Below are 16,570 nucleotides of genomic sequence, written 5' to 3'. Positions count from 1 at the left end.
CATACACTGACCAGCTTTGATTGAATGCGTCTCTGTCTCTCTGCCTCTCTCTCTCTCGCTCTCTTTGCTCTTTCTCTCTCTCTCTCTCGCTCTCTGCGGTTGGTGTAGTAGCAGCAACAAACACAATGCCACAAAGCACAAACTCTGAGGCCCTATTCCCACTAAGAGATATGAAGGAAGTCTGAGAAGCGGGGTGGCGAAAGAATTCTACTTTTCAATTAACATTACGTCCTTGCCTTTCATTTCATTGTGGCTGGCAACGCAACATTCTTGGTCTGCAGATCAAATTGACCGTAAATATCACAGTAGCCACTACTAGCCAGTAAGCACAAACTATTCAACAATGACCAACTTTTCTTTTAAAATATATTACACTCTTGAATAATGCAACGATGCACAAGCATGTATGTGCAGACAATGAAAGGGTGTATTTTCTCATCTGCAGGCTACACTCATTACATTTGAGCTTTGAGACAAGAGCACAGAGTTGCTATAGCAGCGTGTCTTCATCAAGTAACGTCAGCCGATCAAAAATGTGCGATTAACCCTCTCATACAAATATAAAAGTATACTAGGCCTAGCTTACAACATTACAACAAACCATGGTTAATTTGTGTCAATATCATGCAAATCATTACATGTGTAAAAGCAAATTGCGACTGAAAACGTGGGTATAAGTGAGGAGTGAGGAGAGGAGCTGTTTTATATGGAAGCTCATTACGCGCCATCAAAATATCAACATGCACAATTAGTCTGTGCTTCAGTCTGATTAACTGTAGCCTACTGATAACAACCATAGCTGCAGGTAGCCTAGGGAAGCCTATGCGCTCTTATCCCATCTGGGCCAGGGGAAATGTAACATCATGTTTTTATAGCCTAAATAGGCACAGTTATTTGTGTTCTGAGAATGTGAATGTGATCAAATTTGGTTTATATTTACACTTCAGGTGGCTAGGCGACCAATGCCTTTTTAATCCAAAATTATTGACTGGAATTAATCATTTAACACAAATAGTGATGACATACTGTATGAGTATATTTTAATTACAGCTGCAAACCCTACACGATGCAACCCTGCATACAGCAACCTCAGTCCTGTTAGTTTTAGTACAATTACATATCCTATTTGTATGATCTACATTTTACATGTAATTGGTGGTGGGGATGAGCTCTGCTATTACCATTTATACTGTAGAAGTGTTTGCTCAATGAGACAATTCTGTTCACACTGCCCTGCTTTAAGGGGGGCAACATTTGGCGAGTGCTACCTCCGGAGGTATATTTTTTCATCTGATTTCAGTGCTCTTCTGCAATGTAAGGCAGGGTTACATTTAACACTATACACAGTAGACGTTGTAAAAAGGCAGAGTTACATTTAACACTATACACAGTAGACAAGTCAACAAATGTTGTTGTCCGGTCTCCATCTGGCTCACCAGAGGTTGGTTCCCTGGAGCTCACTGTAGAACTGATTGGCTGTAAAATCCATATATTCAATCATTCATGATTTTATTGATTGTCACTCATTCTATTGCACTATTCTAATCAAACCTGCATTGCCAGTTCATATCAGTAGGTGTCACTATGCGCCGCTAGTTGAAAAAACTGACTCCATGGTGGCTGCCTGTTTCTGTATTTTCTTAAGTTATGGTGGTGCAGAATCCATCAATTCTCTCTTTCTGCATTAGCCATCCATCTGTTATGGTTGGACAAATGTGTTCATATAGTCTGTGTAGACTGCTCTGTGGCAGAATTTGTATTTCTTTTCACTTTTTAAGACAGTGAGATGTGCGTCACAAACAGCAGTGGAAATAAAATAATATGCCAATGAACATTACTGGACTAACAAACTGGCTGACTAACCTTTTCAGGAACTTCAGATCCCTTGGCCTTGGGTAGCAGCAGCAGATCATTTCATCTTCTTTATCCTGTGCCAAACAATTTATTCAGTGAGTCTAAATGATTAATGTTAACTGCTGACTGCATGATTGCATCATCCTAGCTAGCTAATGTTAGCTATCTAGCTAGGCTGCTCTAAAGATGGCTGTCGAAAAACCCTTATCCATTACATTCGCCCACATTTGGCTACAATTCCGACGCTGTGTTTTAACGGTTTTAAATGGCCCCTTATCTTTCACGTCAGTGAGAAATAATATTAAAAAATGAAGAAAATTCAGTTTTGCACAAGATTCATACACTGCCTTCAGTTGACAAACTATACTCCTCCCCAGTTAGCTTACACACAGGTGTTTGGAGCACGCTAGATAGCTAATTAGCACAGGTGGCGGCATATGTCTTCCTTATGTCTTTCTCAAACAAGCTGATATGAAAGATGCATTTCTTATGTTTCCAAAACAGTACCACAATGATGCGTGTTAATGTTTAGAGCAAGCATCAGGGCTCTTAACAAAACTCCCCCGGTCAGAAGATACTTTTGTAAAAAAGCTCTAAAAGAGTAGCATCTATGAATGGGTACTCTAAAGCTAACTTTAGTAGTTTTAGCTGCTATAGATTGGATCATTCTAGATAGTTTTAGGGACGTCTAAACTGTGTGTTTGCGCTCTCATGAGGCAGGCAACGAGGCAGGCAACGAGGCAGGCAACGAGGCAGGCAGGGTTTTCCACTAGATAACACAGCCACAAAGTCAGATTCCACAGACCGGGGAGGAGTGTGGGCGAAGAAAGAAACCAAGTGCAGAGTTCAGGGTCAAACAACGAGGTGCTGATGCGACCAGACATAGTTGTTGAGAGTGTGGTTAATGAGGCTCTGTTGCCTTAGCTAGGAGCCCACTGTAACTGACAAGGGAATGCAACTGAGAATTACCGCGTAAAATCCCAGGTCAGGGTTGTATTCACCTGAGAAAAGAGGAAAACGGGCTGAAATGTTAAAAAATACACGCCTGCTTTCTTTTCCACAGCAAAACATTTTCTATGAATGGAACTAAATGGGGTCTGATCCTTTCTCTGTGGTTATATAAAATGTTGTAATTGTTTCCTTGCATATTCAATTTTGGAGTTCTCAAAATCTTGGCTATTGACTTCGATTGAAAAGGGCCCAATTCCATCCTGTGTCTATTAAATATAATATAATATATGCCATTTAGCAGAAGCTTTCATCCAAAGCGACTTAGTCATGCATGCATAGATTTTTACGTATGGGTGGTCCGGGGAATCGAGCAATGCTCTACCAACTGAGGTACAGAGGAACACGTATTAGGTGATTCACTGGGCCAGTGTTGTGCGACTGACATGGGTTCAAATCTAATTTAAATCATTTTAAATACCTTACACTTAGATATAAGGGTTCCAAAAATGTTCTTCAGTTGACCCCATATGAGAACCTTTTTGGTTCCACATAGAACCCCTTTGGGATCCATGTAGAACCCTCTGGGGAAAGTTTCTTCAAAGGGTTCTCCTAACAGGCTGACTACACCGCTCGCGTTGCGTGCGCGAGTGTTGCAAAATAAATTTAGAAAGCTATATTATTCAATTATTGCACCCACACTGCTCGCGCGCGCCAACGAGCGTCTGCGTTGCCAAGGGCTAAAATAGAAGTSAGTTCTATTTCTGACGCAGATCGCGCTGCAAGTTCTGCCTCTCCCATCTCCTCATTGGTTTATAGAAGCAGGTACCCACGTGCCATCTCCTCATTGGTTATACCGACGTGGGWGACTGAAGACGAATGAGGTCAGTGGCGGTAATGCACCTAATTTATGAAAGTTGCCAATCGTAATATAAAGTCAAGACAAGAAAAAAACTGGAAGGAGGAGAGATGACTAGAAATGATTCGGTTGACCGTTTTATGTGTGGATTAATTGGTGGAGTAGAGGACCTTGTGCATTTCAGGTAAAATAACAACTCAATGTTTATATCCCAGGACAAATYAGCTAGCAACAGCAAGCTAGCTAAATAGGACCAATTAGCTAGCAAGTGCAAGCTAGCTAGCTAGCTAAATTGCCATAAATGTTTAATGCTTTTCGACCTGTCCCCAAATTAATATAATTGGTTCAGAGTTTGTTTTGATATTTTAACCTGCATGTCGTGATTGCGTTTGGTGTGGGGGGACAAAATGTATTTATGCACGATTGCGCACGCGCCCAGCCGGTTTGGGTTCCGTGTAAGGGGACAGCCAAATAACCATTTTAGGTACTAGATAGCACCTTTTTTTGTAAGAGTGTAGCTGTGCTTGATTAAGCAAACCCTAACCCACCTGACCTTTCAGACTGGTCTAGTTACCGCCATAGCATGTGTTATTGCCTGAAGCGCTCGTAAAATACAATCCTTCTCAGCTGGAGTTTTGACGATAGATTCATCTCCAGTTACATGCCTGCTGTACAGTGGAAGACTCCGGGCTTAGGCACACCAACGATTGTGTTCTTGTTTTTCGCAATCTACGAGGCAATGCGAACATTGTGAGATTCTGGAAGCCTGTCAAATGCAGAGGCGTACAGWWGCAGATCGTGTTTTGATGCATGCTATTACACMGCAGATACACAGTAGATATTTGATAGACATATCGGTAGACTTACGAGAGGGTTCTCTCCAGCCGACTGCCTGTGGAACCGATGATCTCCCCCAGAGTGCAGAACATCTGGCCCAGGAAGTCCTGTAGAAGGAGGGGGACCAGATTTAGCACAACACCTAGCTCCTATTATGCTTTGCCTGGAGGGGCATCAGTTTTAGCACAACACCTAGCTCCTATAATCCCATAGTCTCACATGCCAGACAGGCTCTGATCTTATTGTTACGTTTTACAGATACACTGTATGGACGGGACAGAGGGTTCGAATCATGGGTGTCATGCATCATATAAATCTGAGGGGGCAGATAGTATGTGAGGATGGTTGGGGAGGGGTTGGTCTGGAGGGGGGCTGGCCCACTGTCCTGAAGTTGGAGAATTTAGCATTTTTCAAACACCTGAAACAGCTTGTTCCTGCAATCTAGAACTTAAAAAATACTGTATGTTTATTTTTGCATACCTAAGGATACCTTGTTTAAGACTACCAAGAAACACTATGTGCAGCCTGGTCACCAGAAACACATGTCGATTGATGATGACATCGATATAAGCCACCCTCGGCGCTCACCCCCGCCCCCAAAAAGAAATACGGGACAGCATTGGGATTGACCTCACAACCCTGAYAGCCAGAGCATGCTGTTTAGACCACTGCGCCACAGTAGCTCTCAATTKTCTTGCAAATGTAACAGTATAGCTTCCGTCCCTCTCCTCGCCCCAACCTGGGCTCGAACCAGGGACCCTCTGCACACATCAACCACAGTCACTCACRAAGCATCGTTACCCTCTGCAAGGGGAACAACTACTTCTAGGTCTCAGAGCGAGTGACGTCACCGATTGAAACACTACTAGCGCGCACCACCGCTAACTAGCTAGCCATTTCACATCGGCCACACAAGCAGGGAGAGTATTTGATACTAAATGGAAACAGCACTTTTTAAAAAATWATTTAGTTTTATACTTTCCCKAAAYCATAGCCCTAACCTTAATCACTTGGAATGAATACCTAAACTTAACCATTTGAGTTGTTTCTGTTTAAACCCTGTAGCCATGCGGAATGAACCCTGTAGCTACGCGGAATGAATGGGTAAAAATTGGATGTTCATCCACGTTACGTCAAATCCCGACTTGAAACTATGAGACCAGGTTGGTGTGTGAACCCTGCTTTAGCCCGCTGCAGTAAAATATTGAAAAGATAATATGTCAACTATACAGGTCATTCATCTGAATCCTTGAACTTGACCATTATAAAATGAAGGACACCTATGGCAAGGCAGCTGTTGAAAGTGACTACTGTCCACGGATCATGGTTCACTGTTCATACACTTTTGATTGATACAATGCAATATATCCTGTGGAAATCAATCAAGGTCCCCAGTAACGATATATGTAATTCCACATAGTGCACTACTTTTGACCASAGCCCTATGGGTCCTGGTCAAAAGCAGGGAATATGGTGCCATTTGGGAYGCATTCCATACATTAGCGCCATACTATTACCGTCAGGGTAGCACTTTAGTTTACAGTGCTGAAATAACAGGGTAACGTACGGAAAGCAATAGGAAACAACAGGGAAATAMGACGACACCGACCAGGTAAGAACGTGGTAATAACCCATTAACAGTTAGTATGTAGCTTCTAAATACTGATATAAAGTTATATGAATTTTCCTGKTTGTTATGTAGAAACAATTATTTGTTACTGAAAATAAATCAATAATCGAGACCAATAAGCAAAGTTATGTAGTAAGTATTTAAGGCCATTTCCATCTTCTCAGCAGCACTGTCTATACTTATTAGGAATGTACTTGGAACTTTCRAAGAAATATTGTTTATTTAACAGAAACATATGAGAAACTACATCATACTTATAGTGCCTTCAGAAAATATTCATACCCTTGACTTATTCCACATTTTGTTGTGTTACAGCCTGATTTAAAATGGATTAAATACAAMATCTCACCCTTCTGCACACAATACCCCATAATGACAACCTGAAATAATGTTTTTGTAATATATTGAAAAAGAAATACAGAAATATCTCATTTACAWAAGTATTCACAGCCCTGAGTCAATCATTTGTAGAAGCACCTTTGGTGGCGTTTACAGCTTTGAGTTGTCTTAGGTATGTCTGTATCAGCTTTGCAAATCTGGATTCTTCCGTGCAGATTTTCTCAAGGTCTGTTAAATGAGATGGGRAGCAGCGGTGAACAGCAATCTTCAAGTCTTTCTACMGATTTTCAATGGGATTCAAGTCTGTGCTTTGGCTGGGCTAGTCAAGGAAGTTCACATTTTTGTTCTGAAGMAATTCKAGCGTTGCTTTGGCTGTATGTTTGGGGTCATTGTCCTAAGGTCGTTTTCACTCTGAAGCAGATTTTAATCAAGGATTTGCCTGTATTTGGCTCCATTCATTGTTCCCTCTATCCTTACCAGTCTCCCAGTCCCTGCCTCTGAAAAGCATCCCCATAGCATGATGCTGCCACCACCATGCTTCACGGGAGGGACAGTGTTATATGGGTGATGAGCTGTGCCTGGTATTCTCCAGACATAGCGCTTTGCATTCAGGTGAAAAAGTAAAATTCTTGTCTCATCAGATCACAGATGTATATCACACTTAATTTGATGCAATTTCTCCCTAGACAGATGAACACAATCACAAGTAATTAAKCTACTATGTTCATTAATGGAACTTAATTTATTGTTAGTGTAGCCGGTCTGGGCCTATGTGTGAATGCGCTGGCTACTGCTCTCTGGCTTTGGTTCTGTGTTCTGTAGTGCATGTAGATTAATTTGACACAGGACACACTGCTGCCGGTTCTGGTCTTTTATTACTGGATGAGATTAAATAACTGCAGTGAATAAATSCAGTGCAAAGCAATTACATGAAATGGCGAACCTCTCTATGCTGCAAACTGTAACTAGGCAACTCAGGAACATTTAATTTCGTGTTGGTAAGCAACTCCAGTGTATATTTGGCCTTGTGTTTAAGGTTAATGTCCTGCTGAAAGGTGAATTTGTCTCCAAAACCAGGTTTTCCTCTAGGATTTTGCCAGTGCTTAGCTCTATTCCGTTTCTTTTTATCATAAAAACTCCCTAGTCCTTGCCGATGACGAGAACACCCATAACATGATGCAGCCACCACCAAGCTTRAAAATATGAAGAGTGATGTGTTGTGTTGGATTTGCACCAAACATAACGCTTTCTATTCAGGACATAAAGTACCTTTCTTTGCCAATTTTTGTGGAGTTTTCCTTTAGTGCCTTATTGCAAACAGGATGCATTGGCCTCATGGTGAAATCCCTGAGCGGTTTCCTTCCTCTCCAGCAACTGAGTTAGGAAGGACGCCTGTATCTTTGTAGTGACTGGGTGTAATTGTACCATCTAAAAAAAAGATATACCATCTAAAATGTCATCAATAACTTCACCATGCTCAAACGGATATTCAATGTAATCTTCTTCTTTTTTTTTACCCATCTACAAATAGGTGCCCTTCCTTGCGAGGCATKGGAAAACCTCCCTGGTCTTTGTGATTGAATCTGTGTTTGAAATTGAGTCCATGCAACTTATGACTTGTTAAACACATTTTTACTCCTGAACTTATTTARGCTTGCCATAACAAAGGGGTTGAATACTTATTGGCTAAAGACATTTCTGCTTTACATTTTCTATTCATCTGTAAAAAAAAATTGAGAAACATCATTGCACTTTGACATTATGCGGTATTATTACAAAATATCTCAATTTAATCMATTTTAAATCCAGGCTGTAACACAACAAAATGTGGAACAAGTCAAGCAGTGTGAATACTTTCTGAAGACACYGTATATGGTGAAACTATTAAGAAAGTGATAGTAATATACCGGGGAACAGATAATTGCTTTAGAATACAGTTTTAAGGCCTCATAAGTACACTAAAACTATGGTAAAACTATAAAGAAAGTAATAGTAATTTACATAACAATGACTTAAGTAGAGTGCTGAAATAACTAGGTAAAGACCGGAAAGTAATAGGAAAAAACAGCAAAACAACACAGCAACGACAAAGTAACTACCCGGGTACAGTACAAGCAAAGACCCAAAAGGTACATTTTGAAGTTGGCCCACACAGTATAAGTATGATGTACTGTAGTTCCTCAAATGTTTCATTCCTAATAAGTATAAATGGTGCTGTTAAGAAGAGGGAAATGGCCTTAAATATTTACTTAAATACTTACTTAAATACTTAACTTTGCTTATTAGCCTCTATTATGGATAGCTCTTCAGTAACAAAATGTTTTTTCTACATAACTGTCACGCCCTGACCTTAGAGAGCCTTTTTTATGTCTCTATTTGGTTTGGTCAGGGTGTGATTTGGGTGGGCATTCTATGTTCTGTATTTCTATGTTTTGGCCGGGTATGGTTCTCAATCAGGGACAGCTGTCTATCGTTGTCTCTGATTGGGAATCATACTTAGGCAGCCTTTTTTCCTTTGGCGTTTGTGGGTAGTTATCTTTGTTAGTGGCACAATAGCCCTGTTAAGTTTCACGGTTGTTTCTTCGTTTCTTGTTATGTTGGCGACATTTACAATAATACAAGAAAATGTACGCTCACCACGCTGCACCTTGGTCTCCTTCCGACGACGGCCGTGACAATAACAACCAGGAACATTCATATAACTTTATATCAGTATTTAGCATCTACATACTAAATATTAAAGGATTATTACTGCGTTCTTACCTGGTCGTTGCTGTCTTATTTTCCTGTTGTTTCCTATTACTTTCCGGACGTTACMCTGTTATTTCAAAACTATAAATGATAGTGCTACCCAGTTATTTTGTTGACTAACCTTCTGCTCATCCACAAAGGTTTGCAATTGAGAGAGAAAAACAGATCTGTTAGTTGGAAATCTGCAGAGACAAAAAACAAACATTTCTTAATTTTTTTGTTCATTATTCCAACATTCTCCCCTTGAAAAATCGTACCAATAAGTAATCCAATCAAAGACTAACCAAATGTAACTGCTTTAATTCTCCCTTGAGAGTTCATGAAGTAAATAGATACATATTTGCATGCCACATAGCTAAGTATGCTTATATTAATTGTATGAAGTCACCAGTGTGCTTACATGTTTTGAAATGTTTGAACTTCTGGTGTCCACATTGTACCTGTAAGAAATAAGAACAATAAATCAGCACCTGATGATGGGTTGAATCCACCAAAAATCCAAGTTACCTTAAAACACTTGCATATGTACATTCCATATTTAGCTGCTATGGGAACGAATACATTCAAGCAGCATATTAAACTGGGATAATGTTGTCAATTACATTGGCAAGTAAAGAATATTTGCCAGGGCATATTATTTAATTATATGAATCAGATTCTTTCACATGGGGGAGATGTGGGAAGCGAAAAGGCTTTTTTTGCCAGCTAGCTAGCACGCTGCTAGCAGAGAAGCCTACAGCCAACTGGCAAGCACAAAACGAGGTAATGTAAAATAAACCTAAACTTTCATTACATGAAGCTATTATTAAAATATGCAGTTCATTTTCATTGAAATTAGCTAACAGTGGTGATGATGTTTTAAAAATTATGTAATTGACAAACGAGAGTTACTGCTAGTCTTATAAGGAGTTGTGGTCAGTCTCAGTGACGCTGACACCAACTCCTTGTAACTCTTTGTGAGACTGTCGTAATATGGACACCGTAGATGTAGGTTTTTTAAAACTATTTTTACTAGAAAACAAGGTGCTATCAATTGGTGGTTTGAGACTAAAAACAATGAGGCAGGTAGCCTAGTGGTTAGAGTGTTGGGCCAGGAACCGAAAGGTTGCTGGATCGGATCCCCGCGCTGACAAGGTAAAAATCTGTCCTTCTGCCCTTGAACAAGGCAGTTAACCCACTGTTCCCCTGTAGGCCGTCACTGTAAATAAGAATTTGTTCTTAACTGACTTGCCTAGTTAAATAAAAAAAATACTTGTTTCAGTAAATCTGGGAGAAACACAAAACTAATTTTAAATCAATGATGAAGTAATAACTAGTTACTAGTTACACTATATATACAAAAGTATGTGGACATCACTTAAAATGACTGGATTTGGCTATTTCAGCCACACCCGTTGCTGACACGTGTAAAAAAAATCAAGCACACAGCCATGCAATCTCCATAGGAAAAACATTGTCACTAGAATGGCCTTACTGAAGAGCTCAGTGACTTTCAATGTGGCACTGTCATTTCCAACAAGTCAGTTTGTCAAATTTCTGCCCTGCTACAGCTGCCCCAGTCAACTGTAAGTGCTGTTATACACAAGCTCACAGAACGGGACCGCTGAGTGCTAAAGCACGTAGTGTGTAAAAAATCTTCTGTTCTTGGTTGCAACACTCACTACCGTGTTCCAAATTGCCTCTGGAAGAAACGTCAGCACAATAACTATTTGTCGGGAACKTCATGAAATGGGTTTCCATGGCTGAGCAGCTGCACACAAGCATAAGATCACCATGCGCAATGCCAAGCGTCGGCTGGAGTGGTGTAAAGCTCACCGCCATTGGACTATGGAGCAGTAGAAATGCGTTCTCTGGAGTGATGAATCACGCTTCACTATCTGGCAGTCTGACAGACAAATTTCTGTTTGGCGGATGCCAGGAGAACGCTATCTGCCCCAATGCATAGTGCCAATTGTAAATTTTGGTGGAGGAGGAATAATGGTCTGGGGATGTTTTTCATGGTTCGAGCTAGGCCCCTTAGTTCCAGTGAAGGGAAATCTTAATGCTACAGCATACAATGACATTCTAGACAATTCTGTGCTTCCAACTTTATAGCAACAGTTTGAGGAAGGTCCTTTCCTGTTTCGGCATGACAATGCCCCCGTGCACAAAGCAAGATCCATATAGAAATGTTTTGTCGAGATCGGTGTGGAAGAACTTGACTGGCATGCACAGAGCCTTGACCTCAACCCCATCAAACACCTTTGGGATGATTTGGATTRCCGACTGCGACCCAGGCCTAATCGCCCAACATCAGTGCCGACCTCACYAMTGCTCTTGTGGCTGAATGGAAGCAAGTCCCCGCAGCAATGTTCCAACATCTAGTGGAAAGCATTCCCAGAAGAGTGGAGGCTGTTATACCAGCAAACGGAGGACCAACTCCATATTAATGCCCATGATTTTGGAATGAGATGTTCATGTAGTGTAGTTCTAAAGTAAACAGCAGGTAAAATTCCAGACTGTTAGTTAAACCACAAACAAATTTGAATATTCGCCAAATGTCAGTTTACAAAACAAGCATTGTACAGTCTAAACCRCTGTGAAATATACAGTATTTCTATAACCAATAATATTGTTTTCAGCTGTTTGAAGCTGGTGTACAAAACCAAAACTTAAGAATGGGAAGCATAGAAATAGCGCACATAGAACATATCTACCACTTCTTAGACTTTCTTTCAATGAGAATGACAGATCTATAACTAACATTTCCATGTGAATTTGAAAGTATTCAGACTGCTTGACTTTTTTTCATTTTTCTTTACGTAATAGCCTTATTCTAAAATATATATATTTTTAAATCCCTCATAAATTTACACACAATACCCTATAATGACAAAATAAAAACAGCTTTTTAGAAATGTTTGTACATTTATTWAAAAAAAACAGAAAGTCCTTATTTGCACAATTATTCAGACCGTTTGCTATGAGACTCGAAATTGAGGTCAGGCGCATCCTGTTTCCATTGATCATCCTTGAGACGTTTCTACAACAAAGGCACAYACCTGTCTATATAAGGTCCCCCAGTTGACAGTGCATGTCAGAGCAACAATCAAGCCATTCTCCGTAGAGCTCAGATACAGGATTTTGTCGAGGCACAGATCTGGGGAAGAGTACCCAAAAATGTCTGCAGCATTGAAGGTCCCCAAGAACACAGTGGCCTCCATCATTCTTAAATGGAAAGAGTTTCTCAAAGGCACCTAAAGGACTCAGACCTTGAGAAACAACATGCTCTGGTCTGATGAAACCAAGATCTTTGGCCTGAAAGCCAAGCATCACGTCTGGAGGAAACCTGGCACCAAACCCTACAGTGAAGCATGGGGGTGGCAGCATAATGCTGTGGGGATGTTTTTCAGCGGCAGGGATTGGGAGACTAGTCAGGATCGAGGGAAAGATGAATTGAGCAAAATACAGAGAGATCCTTGATGAAAACCTGCTCCAGAGCACTCAGGACCTCAGACTGGGGTGAAGGTTCACCTTTCAACAGGAAAATGACGCCAAGCACACAGCCAAGACAACGCAGGAGTGGCTTTGGGACAAGTCTCTGAATGTCCTTGAGTGGCCCAGCCATAGCCCGGACTTGAACCCAATTGAACACCTCTGGAAAGACCTGAGAATAATTGTGCAGCGACGCTCCCCATCCAACCTGGCAGAGCTTGAGAGGAGAAGAATGGGAGAAACAGGTGTGCCAAGCTTGTAGTGTCAAACCYAAGAAGACTTGAGGCTTTAATCTCTGCCAAAGGTGCTTCAACAAAGTACTGAGTAAAGCGTCTGAATACTTATGTAAATATGATTTTATACATATATTTTTTATATATAAATTTGCAAAAKAAACTTTTAGATTTGTCATTATGGGTATTGTGTGTAGATTCATGAGGGAAAAACTATTTAATCAATTTTAGAATAAGGCTGTAACGTAACAAAATGTGGAAAAAGTTAAGTGGTCTGAATACTTTCCAAATGCACTGTATTGCAGCATTAAAGTGCTGCATCATAAGTTAAACCATAAACATTTATTAATGCATTTCATCATTCAGTACAGGCAGCCTCAACCACGGTTTGGGATAGGGAACAGAACAAAAAAACGGAAAATAAATGTTTTCAGGGAACAGATCCAGAACAGACAACGAAAGTGATCTATACTGCTGTCATGACTCTCTCTCCTTGGTGAGGAACAAAGGTGCCAGATCAGCCCCCCCCCCCCCCTCCGAACCCTCTTGGGACGGTTTTATGACTTAACAACCGGTCATAAATAATTTGCAGAAACTCTCCCTCTGACTCCCTAGTATGGGAAGGTAAACATCCCTGTGTTAGAGAGATTTTTGTCGCCAAAAACTCTAACATCCAAAAGTGGATAATGGAACAATATTTCTAACATAAGAATGTGGGAAATGGTTGGTGGGGACTTAAATAATAATCATGTCACATTGTTTATTATTTTGTGATGTCATTAAGGATGGTATATCAAGGTAACGGTAACTTTGAATGTGTATGCGTGCTATGTATCAGGTTTACATATAAATGTTGTAAAAAATGATATGATTAAATATGAGAATACGTTTGTGAAGATAGCAATGTGATTTTAGCCTTCTAAATGAGAATAGTTTTTCATCTAAATTTGTGGGAGTCAGTAGCCACGCCCCAGTGAGCTCAGAGTTCGTGCCAGTATGACGGAACGCCCCCTTTAGCCAGAGTGCTTAAAAGACCAGCGTGATAGACAGCATGAGCTGAACGTTACGAAATGGTTGGAACCTATGAAAACCAGACCAAGACATGCCGGGTTGCTTCTGGCGTGTAAAGTGGTCGAAAGTTGAACCCTGAATAATCAACTAGAGACCAAGCAGATGGATGGTGTGCAAGACCAAAAAGACATGAGGCCGTGGTTCACAAGTTGAAATGGTTACAAACTTTGTACTCAGACCAGACAGTGTGGAGCTATGGCTACACGGCTGAAAATGGTTTAAACTCTACAGACCAGCTGATGTACAGCGCGAGCTGAACATTACGAAATGGTTAGAAGCTTTGAAACTCTCAACATGAGTGAAGAAGGTAAAGACTAGACCAGAACATTCACAGTCTGCAGCTATGTATAAAAAAGCGGTCCTAGAACTTTGACTAAAGACACAAGGGGGAAGGAAGACAATCCCCTCTGATAGAACCGTGAGTACACCTGAAATATCTATTCTAACGAACCGTCCTAGATCAGAGAAGCGCTACAACCAAGAAGGACATTGTGACCTCTAGTGGACAACCAGAGCCTTACATCGTGCCACTACCATAGACGGATCRATTGGTTTCAACAGAGAGCCGACAGAGAAACAGATCTACGTGTAAATATATGTTGCATTTCTCATCCGAATGAGTAGTGGTTAGGGTGCTAAGTATTCTTATTTCCGTGAGCGTAGCTTCCAAATGTATGTACGATAAGTTGACTTTCTTTGTCTCTTCCTCTCTTTATCCACCCCCCTTTCCATTGTGTAATCGTGTCAGTCCACTAGGGACCTTTATCTCATGTAAGTGTGTATGGGTATTCTGTGTAATTATTTAGGATACAGGTCCTAGTGGACTGACACGATTACACAATGGAAAGGGGGTGGATAAAGAGAGGAGAGACAAAGAAAGTCAACTTTATCGTACATACGTGGGGAAGAACAAAGTATTTGTTTGACACTGGCTAGTGGCCCCGATTTTTGGCAGGTTTTCTACTTACAAAGCATGTAGAGGTCTGTAATTTTATCAAGGTTACACTTCAACTGTGAGAGACGGAAATCTAAAAACAAAAATCCAGAAAATCACATTGTAATGGATTTTAAATATTAATTTTGGCATTTCTTATTGCAATGAATAGTATTTGAATCACTTCTCCACCAAAGTTTTTTTTAAGAATTACGGCTCTCACAGACTGTTAGTTTTTTTCTTAGAAGCCCTCCTGTTTCTCCATCATGTACCTGTATTAACTGCAAACCTGTTTGAACTGTTACCTGTAATAAAAGATAACACCTGTCACACACTCTAAGTCAAACAGATTCACTGTCCACCAAGGCAAGACGCAGAGAGCTGTGTTAAGGACATCAGGGATAATTGTAGCGCTGCAGAAGGCTGGATGGGCTACAGGAACAATAGGCCAATGCAGCTTGGTGAGAAGGAAACAACTGTTGGCGCAATTATTAAAGCAAATGGAGAAGTTCAAGCATGACGGTCCATCACCGCCTCGGTCTGGGTGGGCTCATGCAAGATTTCACCCGTCGTGGGGCATCATGATGCACTGAGGAAGGTGAGGGATCAGCCCAGAACTACATCGGAAGGAAACCTGGCCAACGACCTGAAGAGAAGCTGGGGACCACAGTCCCAAGAAAACTTTAGTAGACACTACGCCGTCATGGATTAAAATCCTGCAAGCCGCACGCCAAGGTCCCCTGCTTAAGCCAGTGCTGTCCAGGCCTTGTCTGAAGTTTTGCCAATGGACCATCTGGATGAATCCAGAGGAGGAATGGGAGAGGTCATGTGGTTCTGATGAGACAAAAATAGAGCTTTTTGGGTCTAACTTCCACTCTGCGTTTTGGAGGAAAAGAAGAAGTATGAGTAAACTTCCGCCGCCGCACCTTCCAAGACACCATCCCCAAACAGTGAAGCATGGAGCGTGGAAAACATCATTCTTTGGGGATGCTTTTCTTTGTTGCAACAGGGGAAGGACGAAACTGCACGCGTATTGAGGGGCGAGATGGCAAGTGGGGCCATGTAGTTATAGTATCTGTATAGGTTTTCCGCGAGATTCTTGGCCACACCTCCTTCCCTCAGTAAGAGCAATTGGAAGGATGGGTGTGGCTGGGTCTTCCAAGCTATGACAACGACTACGAGCACACAGCCATGGCAAATGTAGGAGTGGCTCTGTAAGAAGCAGCTCAAAGGTCCTGTGATGTGGGCCTAGCAGTCTCCAGACTGAACCTCATAGAAAATCTTTGGAGGGAGCTGAAACTCCGTATTGCCCCTAGCGACAGCCCCGAAACCTGAAGGATCTGAGAAGATTGTAGGGAGGAGTGGGTCCCATACGGCGAAAAATCCCTGCTGGCCTAGTGTGTGCAAAACCTAGTCAAGAATACAGGAACGTATGATTCTTGCAATTGGCAAACAAAGGTTTCTGTAATACCAAATTAAGTTCTGCTTTTTTTTCTTTCTGAGAGTTAATATCTTTGGTATGCTAAAAAAATGCAATGAATTCCTTAAAAGAAAAATCCTCATATATGTATTTTTCTTCCTGGAATTTTTGTGGTGTTATATTTATAAGAGGAGAAGGATAATATCCAGCCTCGCCCGTC

The 16,570-nt window shown here is 41.1% G+C and overlaps 1 protein-coding gene across 1 annotated transcript in view; it reads right to left on the bottom strand.

Moving 5' to 3' along the window:
• Positions 1–16,570, bottom strand: part of LOC111961576 (copine-9-like) — a 115,760-nt gene that overhangs the window by 92,189 nt on the left and 7,001 nt on the right. Inside the window, exon 3 of the mRNA XM_070441547.1 lies at positions 4,529–4,605. Coding sequence (XP_070297648.1) covers positions 4,529–4,605 — 77 coding nt within the window. The remainder of the gene's footprint in view (positions 1–4,528; positions 4,606–16,570) is intronic.

The sequence above is a fragment of the Salvelinus sp. IW2-2015 genome, linkage group LG1 (assembly GCF_002910315.2).
Source record: "Salvelinus sp. IW2-2015 linkage group LG1, ASM291031v2, whole genome shotgun sequence".
NCBI lineage: Eukaryota > Metazoa > Chordata > Actinopteri > Salmoniformes > Salmonidae > Salvelinus > Salvelinus sp. IW2-2015.
Note: the sequence above shows the minus strand (reverse complement) of the source record. Positions and strands in the feature narration are given on the sequence as shown.